General features: G+C 42.8%; 1 protein-coding gene across 13 annotated transcripts in view; it reads right to left on the bottom strand.

Moving 5' to 3' along the window:
• Nucleotides 1-16,986, bottom strand: part of PAK1 (p21 (RAC1) activated kinase 1) — a 74,759-nt gene that overhangs the window by 23,430 nt on the left and 34,343 nt on the right. For 12 of the 13 annotated variants that reach the window (XM_050331799.1, XM_050331795.1, XM_050331801.1 and 9 more), the window contains exons 2-5: nt 9,091-9,301; nt 4,577-4,677; nt 2,971-3,118; nt 1,833-1,870 (exon numbers count right to left, since the gene is read on the bottom strand). In XM_050331799.1, the coding sequence (XP_050187756.1) occupies nt 1,833-1,870; nt 2,971-3,118; nt 4,577-4,677; nt 9,091-9,280 (477 nt within the window). In that variant the 5' untranslated portion in view covers nt 9,281-9,301. Of the gene's footprint in view, nt 1-1,832; nt 1,871-2,970; nt 3,119-4,576; nt 4,678-9,090; nt 9,302-9,770; nt 9,790-16,986 lie in introns of those variants that run through there. The other variant, XM_050331802.1, reaches the window with a different exon arrangement.

Genomic DNA, 16,986 nt, shown 5'->3' on the forward strand with positions numbered 1-16,986 from the left:
CACAAATTTTAAAAATCACAAACATCAAATTAAACTCATAACAGAGATTATACTGAAGTAAGTGCATAAGAACAATAATCAGAACAGGCTCGTAAGTTACAACTGTCTGAAAAATTCAAAGCTCAAAGTTCCTGAGGCATCATGGATGTGCAGTCCAGCACTGACAACCTCTCAGACAGAGCTCATCACCTGCCTGTGTGACAGAAATCCTCTTCCCAAGGATCCACCGGGGCTCGCTCTCTGCCTTCCCAACACCCACACAGCAGACCTGGCCACTCTGGAGACAACACCAGGGTTTGGAAACATCTGTCCCTATTTATATTTTCTCCTTTGTTTTTCCACTTGCTTCAAACTCTGATCAAGCAGTATGGAGATTTCAGTCTTTAAATCCTATAATTCACATCAAGATCTCTAAAAGTTGGCAGGTCAAGCCAACATCACCTTGTGAGTGAGAACTAAGTAATGAGAGATTGTGGAAGCAGAATCTGGCAAAATCTTTTCAAATCTCTTAAAATTACTTTCTAACATAAAATTCTATAAAAAAATAGGAACAATTATGGGTGTTGAAAAATTAACTGGAATTTTTTGCATTACTGTGATTAGAAATCAAAGTCACTTTTAACCTTTCACATGTGAAACTGAAGTTCATGGCATTCTTTACGCTATAAGCACTTCAGAATATACTTGTTGAAGTCCTCAACCCAGTAGACCAATTCTGTTTGTGCACCATCCGTTCTCTAAGAGTGGCAGGGGGAAAAGTATTAAAATAAAGTTCCCAGAAAGAGAGGGAAAGCAATACAGTATTTCACTTATCCTAAAATACTTGAAGTCACCATCATCCCAGCAAATAATTGCCAAAGTGCACTTGACACAACACAAAAGCTTAGCTTGTTAAAAACAACAAGAAAAATACTTATATACTGGGACTTTCCTGAACATCCTCAAAATTAAAGGCTACCTAATGTCTCCCAAATCCATTATGCTACGATATCTCAGTAGACCGGTAACTACTCCTTTTTTCAGGATTTACTTTAAAATCCAACTATCTTAGATATTCAAACTCCTGAGGATCGACATAGAATCACATATAATAATGAACAACAGCGGAAACATTTTCCTTTTCTTTTTGCAGAGAGTCTTAAATGACCAAATATGAATACAGTGTCTCTGGAAGGGAGCAGAACAAGACAATTCTAGATAATGGCACGGTCATGAGAAAACAAGAGATGAGGGAATGGTGGGGTTTTATGAGCCATCTTAAACTGAAAGTCTTCCTTCTTCAGGCCTCCTTCACAGGTATATACAGAAACTTATCATGTCTCCTAACAAAGCAAATAGGAGTGGCACCTGCCCTGGTAAGGACTGAGTAAAGGTCAAGCAGAGAGGAGGAGAACCTTTTATTTCCTGTTCTGCTAGAGATTAGCTTGGTTAATCAACATTATTTACTAACCTGCAAGGTCTGATTGACCAAAACTAAACTCTGTTATATCACAGATGTTTATAGAGACATAAAATCTGACAGCCCAGGGGTTATCAAGTTCTAGGTACAGGAACAGATCAATTTCTATGAAAACAGAGATCTTTCTATTAATTAATTCACTAATTCCCATTCATGAATTCACTATTCCCTAAAAAAAACTAATTCTGTCTACTTTATTCTCCATCAGTTTAGAAACAGTGAAAGGAGCACACCTGTGCAAGTATTCACTACACAAATATATATAGTTCAGATTTTAAAACACTAAGCAGTCTATGAGTTTGCATGTAGTTAAGTAGTTTTTGCAAGTTTTTTAATCCCCAAACTGAAGACAGAATGTGAATTTAAGGCTTACCAATGTATTTGATGAATTGTAATCCTCTGCTGATTTATCTGAAAGAGACAGATAGTAATGCTGTTATAAATGAGTTACAAACCCAGCAGCACTGGGGAGAAGAGAAAGGGCCAAGCCCCCTTTGGAAAGGGCAGGAAAAAAGGCTGCTCCCAAACCTAGGCATTAAGTCCAGCTCCCTGGAACAAGCTGATCCCTGGCAGATACAGAAATAGAGGGTAAATAAATGCAGGTCCCAAATCCCTGCTGCAGGAGGGGTGAACTGCCCAGAGCAATACCTGAATGAATACTGTCCTCCATCCACACACATAAAATATTATCAATGAGCTAAGTCACCAGCAGAGGCACTGCAGCTAGCTCAGGACCTGCAAGATGTTCAGTCTCAGTCACCTAAACTTCTTGGAATAGCACAGAGGACCACATGGGTCAACAAGTGGGCTTCTCATTTGACTATCCAGGCACATATGGGGAAGATTTATCCCTGCCTGGAGCCTTTCTAATTAATACCAGTTCTCGTGACGTGGTTCTATTCCCTTAAAAGAACCAAAGTAGGGGTTAGTATTTAGAAAGGGAAGGAGTTGCAGTTGAAAGGGAAAAGGACTGGTGGTTGCAGCTGTCCTTCAGAGGGCAGGCAATCCACACAAAGAGGCACAAAACCTTGGCAGCTTTGACTTTTAAGAGAATCCAGCCAGCAGTTATCAAGCATCCAGACAGCTGAGGCATATTCCTCTATTACGGGAGAGATCCTCTCCCCAGGCATGTATGAAGACACATCCACACTCATCCCGCAAACTGAAATTGGTGCAAAATTTAGCTGCCTGTTAACTCCAGGGATTTTCATGACTGGGGGAACCCAGCACCAACAGTCTGGGATCTCCTTTCCAGATGCTGACTGCAAGCATAGAAAAAGTATGAGTTTTGGGGACTTAGCCAGTTGACTGACCTCTTTTGTAGCTATGCTGGGCATCAGGATTAACAGAACACCATTTCAAAGGAAGAAGGGCGCTTGAGCAGCTAGAGAATCTCATTCACATCTTCCTTAAAAAGACAGATCTGCTTGTTGTTTAAACAAAAGAAATCCCACATGCAGTGACTAATGGAGAGCTGGACAAAGCAGCCATATGAGACCATCACCATGTACCTGTGAAACTCATGTACTTCTGGCTGTTGGAGATCTTCTTGGAGTTGTAAAACTCCAACACGTCCAGCACTGCTTGGGGGTTCTTCTTCTGCTCTGACTTGGTGATATTGGAAGTCTGCAGTAAACGTGCCCATTGCTCTGGCATTCCCTGTGGGGAAATGCACCTCATTAGCTCACAGCTGGCCTGATGTGGTTCACAGAACACACACCTGCTGCCATAGTTCTGCCCCAGCTTTTGGGGTTACACAGAGGTGTGAGGGAAACAGAGATAAAAAAGGACAGAAGAGGAGAGGAATGAGAAAGAGGTGCTGAACAGACGCCTTCCTACCCACTGCTTGTGTTACAAGTCACACGTTCCTTACATGGACAGGTAAAGGCCATTCTGCTCATGGGGCTCTGTGTGAGTCCCAGGTCCTTTGCAGACTGGAACTTAAAAGCTGCAGAGTTCAGGAAGAGCACTAAGAAAAAAAAATTTAAAAAACCCCAATCCTTTATGCACAGGTATACACCTATTTATGTATACCCAAGAAAGACTACAGAAGTGGCATACACTGCACAGCCTCTAGCACAGTGAACATGCAACAGTCATTTGGGTCTTCTTGCAGCACTGGAGTTCTTTGCCAACAGCAGTTTGTATGCCAGAGCTGGGAAAGCAGAGGTGTTAACTTTACATCTGAAGTTCAGAATTTCATTACAGGGACATAATTTCAGCCAGGAAACAAGTACACCTAGAGTGCAACCAGACCTGTGCCTTTCCATCACTAGCAAGAATAATAGTTTGTATGGACAAAGTGGCAAGGCACTGGGATCCTTTAGCAACAACATTATCCTCCCTGTTCAAAATGACTGGATACACCAGTCAGGTAATGCCTCACTGGCACACGTAGGGTAACCTGGGCAAGTCTAGAAGCTGCCATATGAAACAATGCTGTACACGTGATTCAGGGTAGGGGAGCAAAGTCCCTGAAAAAGCAGCACATTACAGACAGCTTAAAACACCTTGCTCACCAACAACTTTTCCTGCTATGATATATTATCTCATAACCAAATAAGAAAAATAATAATACAGGGAAATATGACGGTCTTTATAGTATTTTGCATGTTAATTAAAAAAAAAGAAACAAAACAATAAAAAAAATCAGCACATAAAAGTATCTGACATTTAGCCTTAGGACAGCACATATATGTTCTCTTGTAAGTAGTTATAAACATCTGTGTGTCTCCCAAAGGGAAACTCTCAGAGCCCCACCTGGGGGACAGAGGCTATGCTGTAGTTTTCAGTAGAGTATTTCAGCTCTAGAAAAGGAAGGGAGGGGAGGGGAAGGGAGGGAAGGGAGAAGAGATATACCATGTTTTGCTGACCACAATAGCCAAAAAAACAGGAAAGGAAAAGTCTGCTGGCAGCCAGGGCTCTGGGGGATGTGCCAAGTTTGACAGTCGCTCAGCATGAATTAGTGGGTAACCTCTGCAGATGTGTTTCAAAGGAGATCAAACTAGATGATGGTAATAGCCTTTCCAGCATTACTGTATAAAAGATTAATGGGTCCTGGCTCCTCCCAGCAATAAGCTAAACCACACAGTTCTCTTTTCCTCCAGATTCACTCACTGTGAATTCTCCCGTGACTGCATCAAACCCCACATGAATCGTGTGTTCGAAGTCTGAAGGGAGGGAGATCTCCGGACGCTCTTTCTCTTTCTTCTTATTGGCTGGAAGAGACAAAAACAACAACAAAAAAATCCATAAATCCATCAAGAATTAAAATCTCCAATAGCTTCCAATTCACCTACACAATCGCACCCCCACACACCTCTTGTTAGTCATAGGATTTTGATCTGGAGCAGACAAACAGCAAGTTTAAAAACTTTGTTTCCTTGCTTAAGAGCAGCCACAGTGAGCAAACAACAAAAATAAAAGTCCTGTAACACAGGAGAAGCATAAAGGAGGAAACTGATATTCTGGGTATGTAAAGTGTCAACTAATATGTCTAGACTCAACAGCATGAGAGCTATTTACCTAAAATATTCACTTGAATTTACACAGGTCAGAGTCAAAAGCTCTACAGGGGCAGTAAGTGGAAGCCAGGCAGTTTTGAATAAATTTTTTTATCCGTTGTTTTAAGCAATTTTTTTTTAAATATTATGTGCTGTTAAGCATACACCTGCTTCTCCTATAAAGCCAGGGACAAAATTAACTACAAGTACTGCTTATAAATTGCTTCCTTCATCCTATTTCCTCAAACCAGAGTTTATGAAGAAAACTATGTGTGCTTCTGCTACAAAATCTTACATGAGCAAAACCACTTGTATTTTCTGTTCACAGAATGAACCAAAGGTGGTTTTAATAACAAGCTTTGATGGCATGAGCAAGGCAGCAGAATCCAGCAGGTGAGGAGCAGAAGTCCAAAAGAAACGGGAAAGGAAACATATCAAAGCAGATGCACCCTGCAAATTTTAAACTGAGGTCTTCAAACAGGATTATTATTATGCCTTGGATTAAGTTCATCCATATTCATGATGTGTTAAGGACTCCACCTTCCCTTAAATATTTATTGTATTCAAGAAATTGAGATGAGTTTAAGGAAGAAGCACACTCTACTCAGCTTTGCTCCTACTTGCAGTTATAAAATCAGCAGAGCCAGGAGAAGGTGACTAAACCACTTATGTTTCCCAGCTGCTACCTTTTTTATCCAAAGCCAAACAGAATTTGTTTAGTGGTTGACATTCCTGCGTGCATTTTTGGCAACATGAATGCCAAACCCCCAGTATTTCAGAAGCCTATGAGGCTAATGCTCAATATAGCAATTCTTTAAGACACTGCTGTGGTTAATTGCACAGAGTGGGTCAGGGCTTGCCCCAAAGGACTGAATCCCATTTCTTTCAGTGCCAACTCTGGCACTGGTCTCTGTATCACTACAGAGTTACAGTTGCACAGAGCAATTCTGGAGAAAGAAAAGGATCAGATGCTCCACTTGGGACACAAAGATGAACAGATTGTTTTTGATCCCTCTTTCAAACAAAGGCGATGGAGGAAGCTGAATCACAGAAGAGCAACAGAGTTGCCAAGGGGAAAGGAGAAGAAAAAGGAGCCATGCTGGAGGAGCTATCACGGAGAAGGGAGCTAGGAGGAGACAGAAACATCTGCTGGTTAGCAGATGGTGAGCATCTGCAGCCCAGAGGCCTGCATGCACTCGTGGTGGATGGAAAGCAAGAGGAAAAGAGATGCATCAGAGGTCTGCCTACAGGATCAGTCCATTCCTACAAGCCAAAGACTAAGGTGCCATCTCAGTCTAGAAGCCCATGGCTCAGGTGAGGAAGAAAAGGGTATCTCTACCAGCAGCACTATGCAGGAGTGCTGCATGGCTGATAAATACCCACATCTCAACCATTCTAGGGTGAATGTAGACTTGAACATATTCAGGCGGAGTATAACACTTCGAGAGCAGCCTGGCAAGGGGTATAGCTCAAGAAGATGTACAGCAAAGATGTATGAGGCCCTGGATTTATGTCCCATGTGTCCTTTACATGATGCCTCTGCTCACACACAGGGGTAGCACAATTGAAGAGAGACTTCCCAAAGTTCCTTCAGGTAGAACTGCTCTTCTTGACCCAGAAACCCGTAAGAGATGCTTTCAAGATGTCCCTCCTTGTTGGCCTCCCCTCTGATCTGGATCCACAAGCTCTCAGCAGGTCTGTCACCTGATCCACAGAAGGACTTCACATGTTTGAGCTGCACTTATACATAAAGTACAATCCCTTTACCATCTTTCCCACACATCCTTCATGAATTCCTTGCTCCAGTACTGCTCCCTGATCAGAGTGAAGAGCTACCACTTCTCCGAAGGGATTGGCAGCATCAACTTCAGCAGCTCTCAAGACTACAGGATAAAAGCCCATAAAAGCCAGCTTTGCTAGCAAAATTAACTGCCAAGCATTTCAGATCTTCGCAGGCTCTTTGCAACCCCAGCAGAGGTTAAACACAACTCACTGGCTTCCCTGGATAAAGATCCAAAGGTCATGGATTTGCTCAAAATTACTTTAACTGAACAGAAAGCAACTTCCCTTTTAGTTCAGCCAAACTAGCACATAACACCAAAAGTGTTTTAGGCACAAACCAAAGAGAGGTGTCTGAACATCGAAGAATTTCATTACATTTAAGCAGCAGGAGGCCCTGAGAATATAGCTGTCATCATGAGATTAGAAGTTTTCATAGGATGAAAATCAATCCATTTGCAGTGAAGGTGACAGTGTTACGGATGTTTTTTTCTGACAGGAATTAGAGGACAGAAGCATCCATTCACGTTCGGGCAGGTGTACTGCAACAGAAGGCTCTGCTGGGCTTGGCTAAACAAAAATCTCTGATGTCTTGAAGCATCTGCCATGTTGGCCAATCTTCAGTAAACACAGGCATCATCAGATCAGTGGCAGTCTGTCCACTGATTTTACCCAAAACATTCACTTTTGCAGCTCTCCTTTACAATCCAGTTCAAACTAGCATTTCAGGTTCTACTTCTTTCACTCTTTTATAAATTTCAGGTGATTTCTTTGTTCTCTGAAACAGCTGATCCTAGAGATTTTAAAACCTCACTCCCTTAAGTAAGCCAACACAGAAACCCTGCAGCTTTTTAGGATTCTTACTCATAATAGCAAGTTCTAACCCAAATCCAGCAGACTTTTAATATTGAGTTTGTGGGTTTCTGGATCGCAGATTCAAAAACCCACATTTGTAAAGTAATCCAGAGTTGCCAAAAGTATCAGATATTAATAATAATGAATGCCACAATATGTTATAGGAAATGATCCTATATCTTGCTTATTTAAATTAGTGAAACTATCATTTCAATTAGTCTTTTCACTAATAAAAATTAGGAGGCAGCCTCCCTCCTGATGCTCAGGAAGCTGAAGATATCTAGGTTTGACTTTAGTTACCTAGTGCCCAGACATCAATGCAATACAGAAAAAAGCTGATGTATTAGAAAGAACTCCAAAAAATAGGTCAGATATAAAAAGAAACCAGCATATATTAGGGCATGGAGATTTTTTCTTTTCTTACATCACTTCAAAAGATTCATGAGGGAGAGGGTTTTTAAAATATCCTGATCTTAAAAATTATAATTTCATGTACAGTTCACAGCTCCTATCTCTTTTTCCATCTGTTACAGTCCGTTTAACAGGAAAAAAATTCCTTCAGTTCACAAGAAATGTGTAAGAATTTTTAGTAACATATAATTCTTAAAAGCAAATAGACAATGCCTGACCCAAACATTAGAACAGGGCAAATGGCCATGAGGTAAAATATGACAGTTTTAGCAGGAGATTGTGTGTTACACTTGTATAACTCAAATTATTTGTTGTTTAAAACAATAAAACAAGCAAAAGACCTCCCTCTGCTCCTCACCAAAGGAAATGCCAACGCCAGCTTTAATTGGCGAGCTTGTAATTGGCACAAAAATTCATCATTTTCAAGACCATTACATACAAGTCAGGCCAAGAAGTAGCAGAGCTAGTCCCAGAGTCAGCCCCAGTTTTCAGGGACACTGTTCTCATAATTTATAGGAAAACCCCTACAAGAAACAGCAGCCTCCAAGAGGCCTGGAGAGGGATTTTGACAACAGCATGGAGTGACTGGACAAGGGAGAATGGCTCCAAAGTGAAAGAGGGCAGGCTTAGATTAGATAGGAGAAAGAAATTCTTTACTGTGAGGGTGGTAAGGAACTGGCATAGGTTGCCCAGAGAAGCTGTGGCTGCCCCATCCCTGAAAGTGTCCAAGGCCAGGTTGGATGGGGCTTGGATCAACCTAGTCTAGCAGAAGTTGTCCCCATCCATGGCAGGGGGGTTGAAACCAGATGATATTTAGGGTGCTTCCAACTCACTCCACTCTAGGATTCTATGATTTTATGAAAATAAAGTGAGATGGATTAAATGTGACAGGATTAATTATTAGAAAAAAAAAATTTACAGCCAGCACCTTATATACTGCAAAACAACCAAGACAGATGTGTAGGAAACAAACACACCACATTTTCTAAAACCTCAACCATCACCAAGCAGCAAGTGCTTGACTACGTTCAAGCCGAGCAAGGTTCAGACAGAAGCTTTATTAGGAGAGATGAAGTACTGTACTTTTATCTCCTGGTAAAATGGACCGGTAAAATCGATCCTTCCTCTTCTTTTCTTCTGGGTTGGGAGGCAAAGGTTTTGAGCCATGGTTTAAAGTCCCAGGATCTTTGCTTCCTGATCCAATCATAGTGCTGGTATTTCTCATTGGAGGAGCAGGCGGTTTGTCTTCTGTTTCAACTCCATTGTTAGACATCTTCAGCTGAGGAGGCCGTTACTGGGAATTGGAAAAAGAAAATAAATTAGAAGCCTTATTTATTTATTTACTGTAAACTAGGATCACACACTGTCAAATCACAAGCAGGTATTTGCAGACTAACCTGTAACCTCATATAGAATCATAGACTTGATAGGGTTGGAAAAGACCTCTAAGGTCATCGGGTCCAACCATTAACCCGGCACTGCCATGTTCCCCACTAAACCCTATCCTCAAGTGCCATATCCACATGCTTTTTCAACACTTCCAGGAATGGTGATATCAACACAAAGCCAGTGCCAGCACAACAAATTCTACTCAAGCTCCAAATGTTTTTTTCTGTTAACAAGACTATGTTCAAGCATTTGAATTTTAGATCATTGGGAGAAGCCTGTTTCAGGGTACAGCCAATTCTCAAGCAAACCATGGCGCAGAAGTGCAGGGTGGGAAGGCAGAACAGTAAATACAAGGTAGCAAAGTGCAGGGATACCTGAGAGGAGCCAACAAGTTGGTGAGTTCATAAGACCTCTTAGATCCATGGCAGTTCCCCTAAAAACTACATCAACAGGTTTGCATCAGTCTCCAGCACAGCACGATACAGAGGGACTGAAGTTTACACTCAGAGTTTTGATGCAGCTGCTCAGGCTCCTTTGCCACAAAGCTGCTGAACAGGGTCAGAGGCAGAGATGATCAGGAAGCCGTGAGTTGCACCCATGTCACCTCAGATGTGGTGCCATGGCCCTCGCTGGTCCCAAGGCTAGCCTGGCCTTCCTGCAATAACAGCACACTTCAGGAGCAACTCAAATTGCCAGAAAGTCGACAGCATTTTGTTCTGTTGGGAGAGTCAAACAAAACTAGATCCCCAACACACACTTAAATCCGTAAGTAAATAATCCCTGCTGTGCAGATTTAAAGACGGAAGCTTGGGAACAGCAATAGATTATTCTGCAACAACTAGCTTGTTCCACCCAAATGAGATCAGCATTACTCAGGACACAGCCTGGCTGCAGCAAGATCCTTCTGGAAACTGGAATTCATCTGCACTATGTTCTCAAAAGTAAGCTGGCAGTTAACTGCAGAACAAAGTGGGAACAGTTTCTGTATGGGTGGAAAAAGCAGTTCAACAGCTTTAGCAATGTCACAAGCAGTAAGGGAAGACGTTTCACTCAGGGAGAATTATGGGGTGGCAGAAAGTCAGAAGCAGTTTGCTATCCATAGGTGAGAAGTCCAGTTACAAAGCCAAGGTCACTGCTGACTTCCAGGGAGCTGCTTTTCCAATAGGATGGGCTTGGAGGAAACACATTGAGTCACACACTGAACAGACCCCACAACCATCTCACAGTCCTGTGACCACACAGCACCCAGCCAACCTTCAAAGTCTTCTTCAATCAAGCTACTGATGCTCAGTGTAACTGGCAAGGCACACTGCTCTCATCACTGTGGGGAGTTAAGGAAGGCAAACACTGCCCCACAGAAGTCACTCAGCAGCAATGTGTCAGACTTTGCTGAAAGCAGAGTTTCCCTAACTGTTGCCTGCCAAGCCATGGCTGGTCTGCAGCTCCACCTTCTCCTCCACTTAGTTGATTCCTAGTTTCTTCACACTCCTCAACAGGAGGGCTGGCAGTGTTGAACAGCCTGTAAGGCTTTGGGCAAGCCTTCCCACACAGGGAACTTTTTTAAAGGTTTGACTCCAGCCCTGTTTCCTTCCAATATAACTCTGCAATGGAATTTTAGATGACAGAGTAGCTTTTGGGGCATTGCTTTTAACGGCGGGACAGTTTCAGCGTTTGGGAGCGGTGGTGCGAAGTCAGCTGTGCATTTGTCTGGGTGTGTTCCAGCACGAGCCCTGTGCATCCCTCACTGCTCGTGCTTCAGCCTCATGCCGTTCTCCAGCATAAAACGGAGCAGAATCAAGTGACAGCTGGAGTGCCAGCCATTAAGTGGTTGGTGCAAATGAATACTCTCCCTGTCTAAGTAGTGGGGAAAAAAGGTCTAAACTAACACCCAAGTGACAAATTTGGCAGCCACTGCTGCTCACGTATCTTGTGCAACATGAAGATACTGGGGGGGCCTTGCTGACGGGCTCTGCACATCACAGCGTCAGTGCTTGTACCTGAACTGGCACAACAAAACCACTTGAAATGACATAACCAGCAGTGCCACATAAAAGATGCATTCTTTGCATTGATCTTATTTTACTATGACAAAGTGAATTGCTGGGAAGGTGCTAGGAATATGCTGCAAGCAGGGAAGCAGAAGGAAAATGAATCTTAGCAGCTCTGTGCCTTGCCAAACAGCCCTCCCCAGGAGCAGCACCACATTTGCTGCTCTAACACCCTCCTTTACCCCCACGGAGGTTTGAATAAAGGTGCATCCAAAGATTCTCCCACCAGCCAGACTTCCTGGAGCTGCAGGCACGACTGGGATGGAGACTGACTCATTTCTGGGTCCCTCTCCCACTGAACAGAGAGGTGAGTAGGTGAGAATTAATGCTTGATGCTGTCAAGGGCATAAAATTAAGCAGGGGACAGAGTAAAGTTTACTTTGTTTACTTTACAAGATTTGTGTTGGGGAATGGATGCAACATGAGACTGAAATAGAGCACTATGTAGCCCCAGGCTGCAGAAAAAGAAGTGAGGAATAACACACAAAAAAACCAAAACCAAACAAAACAAAACAAAACAAACAAACAAACAAAACCAAACAAAAAACAAACCAACAAACAAAAACAAAACAAAACAAAAAAACAGATTACAGGCAGAGGTTGGCCTGGTGCTGGGTAAAGTAAAAAGAACGTAAGCAAAAAGCCAATAAAGGACACTAAGAAAAACCTCTGAATGGTAAGCATCCTCCCTCTCAGTTCCACCAGTGCAAAGGGACATCTGCTTTCAGTTTCTTCAACATAAGAGGGTTTTTTTCAAATCCCTCAGTGAGAAGGAATAGCACACGTGAATTACGGTGTTACCTCAGGGTTGGAAACACTGGCAGTACAAACTCCTGTTTATCTTACATTATTCCCTGAATGAACAAGTAGCTGCTGAGAAGTTACACAGTTTAACAAACTATATTGTTTCACACCTATTTGATAACTGCAACTTTTGTTGTAGGCGAAGACTCTAGTGCATGGTCTCATTTTCCCCCCATTGCTCAAACTCCCAGACCTTTCTCTTCATCCGTCTTATGTTTGGAGTTACGTGAGCTATTTAATCTGTTTGGAGATGGAGGGGTACGAAAAATCTTTTGACCCACAAAATTAAGAAACTGGAGCCACACAAGTTTTCATCTGTAATAGCAGCACTATCCTAGAGGGCTCCAAAAAGCTTTGTGCCACTACATATTTAAAGGGAAATCCAAGAACCTGCTCACGTGAGACCTCCCACTGTGAGAGAGAGACATAGTCCATCCCCAAATGCAATATCATTAAACTTCTACTGGCTTCAAATCATGTGGCTGAAACCCTGTCCTGGCAGAACTACACCCACATCTCAGAGCTGAGAGCCTGAAGCCCGGAGCTGTGCCAAGCGGTGACAGAGGTGGCAGTCTCCCTCACTGTAGCCTAGGTGGCTGTGCAAATTCTCTTCTTCCAAAAATAATCTCCTGCCAATTCACATGTAAGTAGGTTTCAAACAGCCTCTCCCCATGCAGATGCTGCTGAAATTCAGAGCACCAGGCAACTGCTTCACCAGCGGGTATAACATCAGCGCTACACCACTGAAATGAGTCACTCTGCTCGGCACAGTCCATCCCAACAGGAATGCAAAGCATCACTGGACCGAGTTATTTCCTTCTTCACACCAGCACAACTCTGCTTTGAGAAATCCATCTTATGTTTCCAAAGTATCATTAAGTGAACAGTGGAAGCAATGAAGCAGCACATGAACTTTTCAACCTTCAGAGTCAGATGAGGGAATACATTTTAGTTGCAGACACAATTATTCTCAACTACAATATATATTAAAATACCAGCACTCAAACCAAACCCTGCAGACAGCAGTAGCAAGGCAAAGCCATGATGCAGGACTATTGCTTCTGCAGACATTTGGGAGTACTGAAAGTTCAAGTTGTTTCAGCACATAGTACTTAGGGAAAGTTTTATTACATACTGCAGTCTGTGACTGCTGTAAGTCAAATCATGGTGGCCTTCAAATGCTCTTTGTCCCTCCCCATCAACTTCTGAAGCCCACTAGCTAAATTTGATTGCCCCAGCCTCAACAGAGTCCAACAGCAAGCCTGACAAATTCTCCTTTCACATCCACAAAACACTTCGTGGCACTTCCATCACAAGGGGACAAGAGACTTAGGAAACCACTTGGCATTTCAAGGCAGAGCAAACAGAGGTACTGAAAAGAAGATAGCACCCACAGGTGCCAGCAGGGGCATCCAACAGTTCAGAGCACACACACATGCAAAGATCTGTGTTAAGATGATCACAGAATCATTAAGGTTGGAAAAGACCTCTAAAATCGTCATGTCCAAGCAGTTAACCCAGCACCACTGTGTTAACCACTAAACCATATTCTCAAGAGCCACATCTACACATCTTGTGAATCATGAAGTTAATGCCTAAACTACAGGCATAAACTGCAGTACAGGCACAGTCCCCTAACACAGGCCCAGCCTCCTGAGACATTCACCTAGCAGAGTGGGAGCTCAACCTCTGAGAAACATTCTGGTACTACTGTGTGTAACACACACACAAATAAAATAAGAAAGAGAGAACGAAGATCGTCTATGTATGTATTTTTCCTCCCAGTTAACTACATCATTTCAAACCTGCAGCTCCACACTGAATTATAAGTTTCTATCAAACTGGTTTTGTTCTTTGCATTCCTTAGCAAGGCAGACAGATGACTGATGGCTAAAACAGAAAGCAATTAAAAAGTCAGAGAGGCTGAAACCTACGCTACAGTAGATGCCATAAAGATAACTACGTCCAATGCATACTAATTGCAGGAGTCAACATGGAAACTCATAAAAGAGCCATCTATAATTCATGCAGTCTGGCAAGGCAGTAGTTGTAAGTTACTTACTACAACTTACAGATGAATAAACTACATTAAACGAGAGAGGGGGGAGGAAGATGCTCAGCAACTGCTCTTCCATCTCTGCCTACTAACAGAAGGAAATCTGCACTTTTGAAAGATGCTATTATTCTGTTGTTGGTAGGGTGAGGAAAGGGTGTCTTTCCCACAAAAAAAGGCAGAAAGAGTCTTATCCTTTAATTGAGTAGGTCCTGATCAGAACAAGCACTTTACCTCTCCACCAGAATCCCTGCATCCTTCCACGCCATGGCTAGAGATTGGTGGTGCACATGCACAGTTAAAATTTCCTCCTTCCCCTTTGTATTGCCCTGGTGAGAAAGAGCACAGACCGTCCCCTGCTCTGTTCAAACACATTGCAAGCAGCAGATTCCTCCCTGTGTGTCACACTTTTCTTCAAATCCCAGCAGAGAAGTAACACCAGAGTTACCAGCTAGGTTTCGACACAGGATGAAAAGCCACTCATTTGGTTTTTATTACTTTACATGGGACTAAGTCTCAAACATCTGTCTCACATTGAAGGAAAGGCACCCCACATGGTCCACCTGAGAAAGAGGCAAGAGTCGTCCTCTTCCTCCACCCAACAGCAGATGGGACCTGGAACACATGCTGTCACAAAAAAGGCAGCAGCATTACACACACCCCGAGGGGAGACAGACTGATCACCACTTTTAGAGGCGATTAAAAAAAACCTCAGAAACTGTAGCATGTAGCTGTTGCCCCAGCCAAGGACTGCACATCTGAGCACTGTGTGCCAATTAAACAAAAAAACCCCAAGGACTAGCAAAGCATCAGCCCAGACCCAGCATTTACAACAAAACAAAAAACCAAAACAACACGTTTTCATAAAGTTCTAATGAATAATTACAAAACAGGAATGAGTGTTTGCTGATTTCTGTTTTAGAACTCTTGCTGTTACACCACTGCAGATGCTGCCAACACCTAAAGATGCAGAAGAAATCACTAAATTAAATGATATAATCACTAAACATCAGTATACATTTAGAAAAGAATGTATTCACTGCTATAGCCCTACGGGTGGGTGTGGGGAGGGGGAAGGGAGACATACTCTCATGGCAGATGGCCAACTACTAGTTGCAGTCTTGCTCCACTGCCAGCGTTATTTCCATAGTGCTAGACATAAAGGATGACTGACCAGTTACAACTCAACGGGAAGGCTGGAGGATTCCATGGCTTGGAATTTTAAAATCCAAAAGACTGGAAGATCCTTTTTAAAAACAGCCTTTAATTTAACCCCAAAAGTTTGGGCTAAATGCAAGAACTGTCAGGTGGGGTTCCTTAGCCCGTATTTTGCAGGAGGACATGGACATCACTGCAGCAGGCAGGAGAGCTGCAAAATCTCTCGCTGGGCAGATACACATGATAACCCATCCTACTGCACAGATATGCTTCTAAAGAAGAACAGACTAATTATAACCACTCGATTCCTAGCAACAGAGTTCTCCTTTCATTCAAGCTGAGGAGGCTTCTTTCTGTTTTGTTTTAAATAATCAAGGCCCAGTGTTCACCCGTTTCTACAGTGTGGGCCCATGCATGTCCACTGTGACAGTAACCCACAGTACGGAGGGTTTCAGTAGCTCAGAGGCAGGTCAAGCCCTTTCCATCACATTAGGCTTGGATCCAAAACCACAGAGAGGCAATGCCAGCTTAAATTGCCATGTTCAAACGTAGCTTCGGATGTTTCACAAATAACAGGCTGTTAGACAATAATCGTTTCACAATCAATGCCAGCTATGCCCATGGACCTGGAATACACAATGAACTCACCTTACTTGTGCTCCACTACTCAAGCTTTGAAAGCTGCAGAGATCAGCCCTTGCCAGTAACATCCCTGGGTGGCAGCCTCCTCATTTTGACTGAGCATTTACCCATTTCTACCAGTGCTTTTAAACAGCCCAAGAGAAATAAGTCACATCCATATTTAAGGAAAAAAAAAAAAAACCTCCAAGCTGAGAGAGAAAGAACCAAGAGTATAATTTTTAAAAGCTCTCAGCCCACAAATCATCCTCCTTATTTCCTCATATCCAGAAGTGCTGCCTCCCCTCCCCCAGCTACATGACTGAACAAGTAAGTTTGCTGTTGCAGACGTCAGGACAGGCTCCCTTTTCCAGCACAGTATGGAGCAGCCTTGGCTCCAGTTCTGCTTTTGCTCTCAAGAAGGCAGGGCTTCAACCACACCAGCCAAAGTAGTCACTAGAGTCTGAGCTTGCTAAGCAGGGAGGGAAAAATAAAGGCCTCTTACGTTAAAGCATACCCAAAGCCCATATAAACAGGTTTCCTGGAGGAAATCTGTGTTCCAAAGGAAATGACTAGATGCAGCATAAAGAAAATATATTAATCCACACAGTTAAACACACCCCCACTACTTTGCGCCTAAGTTACTTGGCTCTGAGTCCTAACTACACATTAGCAGCAACAGCAACTGAAAGCAGCCAAATCATTAATCATTCTTCCATTCAAAAGTTTCCAATCCAGAAGATGAATGTAGAGCACAGGGCACAGAATTAAGCCCCGCTATCATCTAATGTGGAATAATTCATAGTACAACGTATTCACATATTAAATACGTGTACATATTTACAAAAACTGCAGCTTGTTAAATGCAGAGATTTGCCATTTAGCAGTGGGGGTGGGGGTAAAGAATAT

The sequence above is a fragment of the Myiozetetes cayanensis genome, unplaced genomic scaffold (genome assembly GCF_022539395.1).
Source record: "Myiozetetes cayanensis isolate MyiCay16 unplaced genomic scaffold, myiCay2020 scf5-8, whole genome shotgun sequence".
In the NCBI taxonomy this organism is placed as follows: Eukaryota; Metazoa; Chordata; class Aves; order Passeriformes; family Tyrannidae; genus Myiozetetes; species Myiozetetes cayanensis.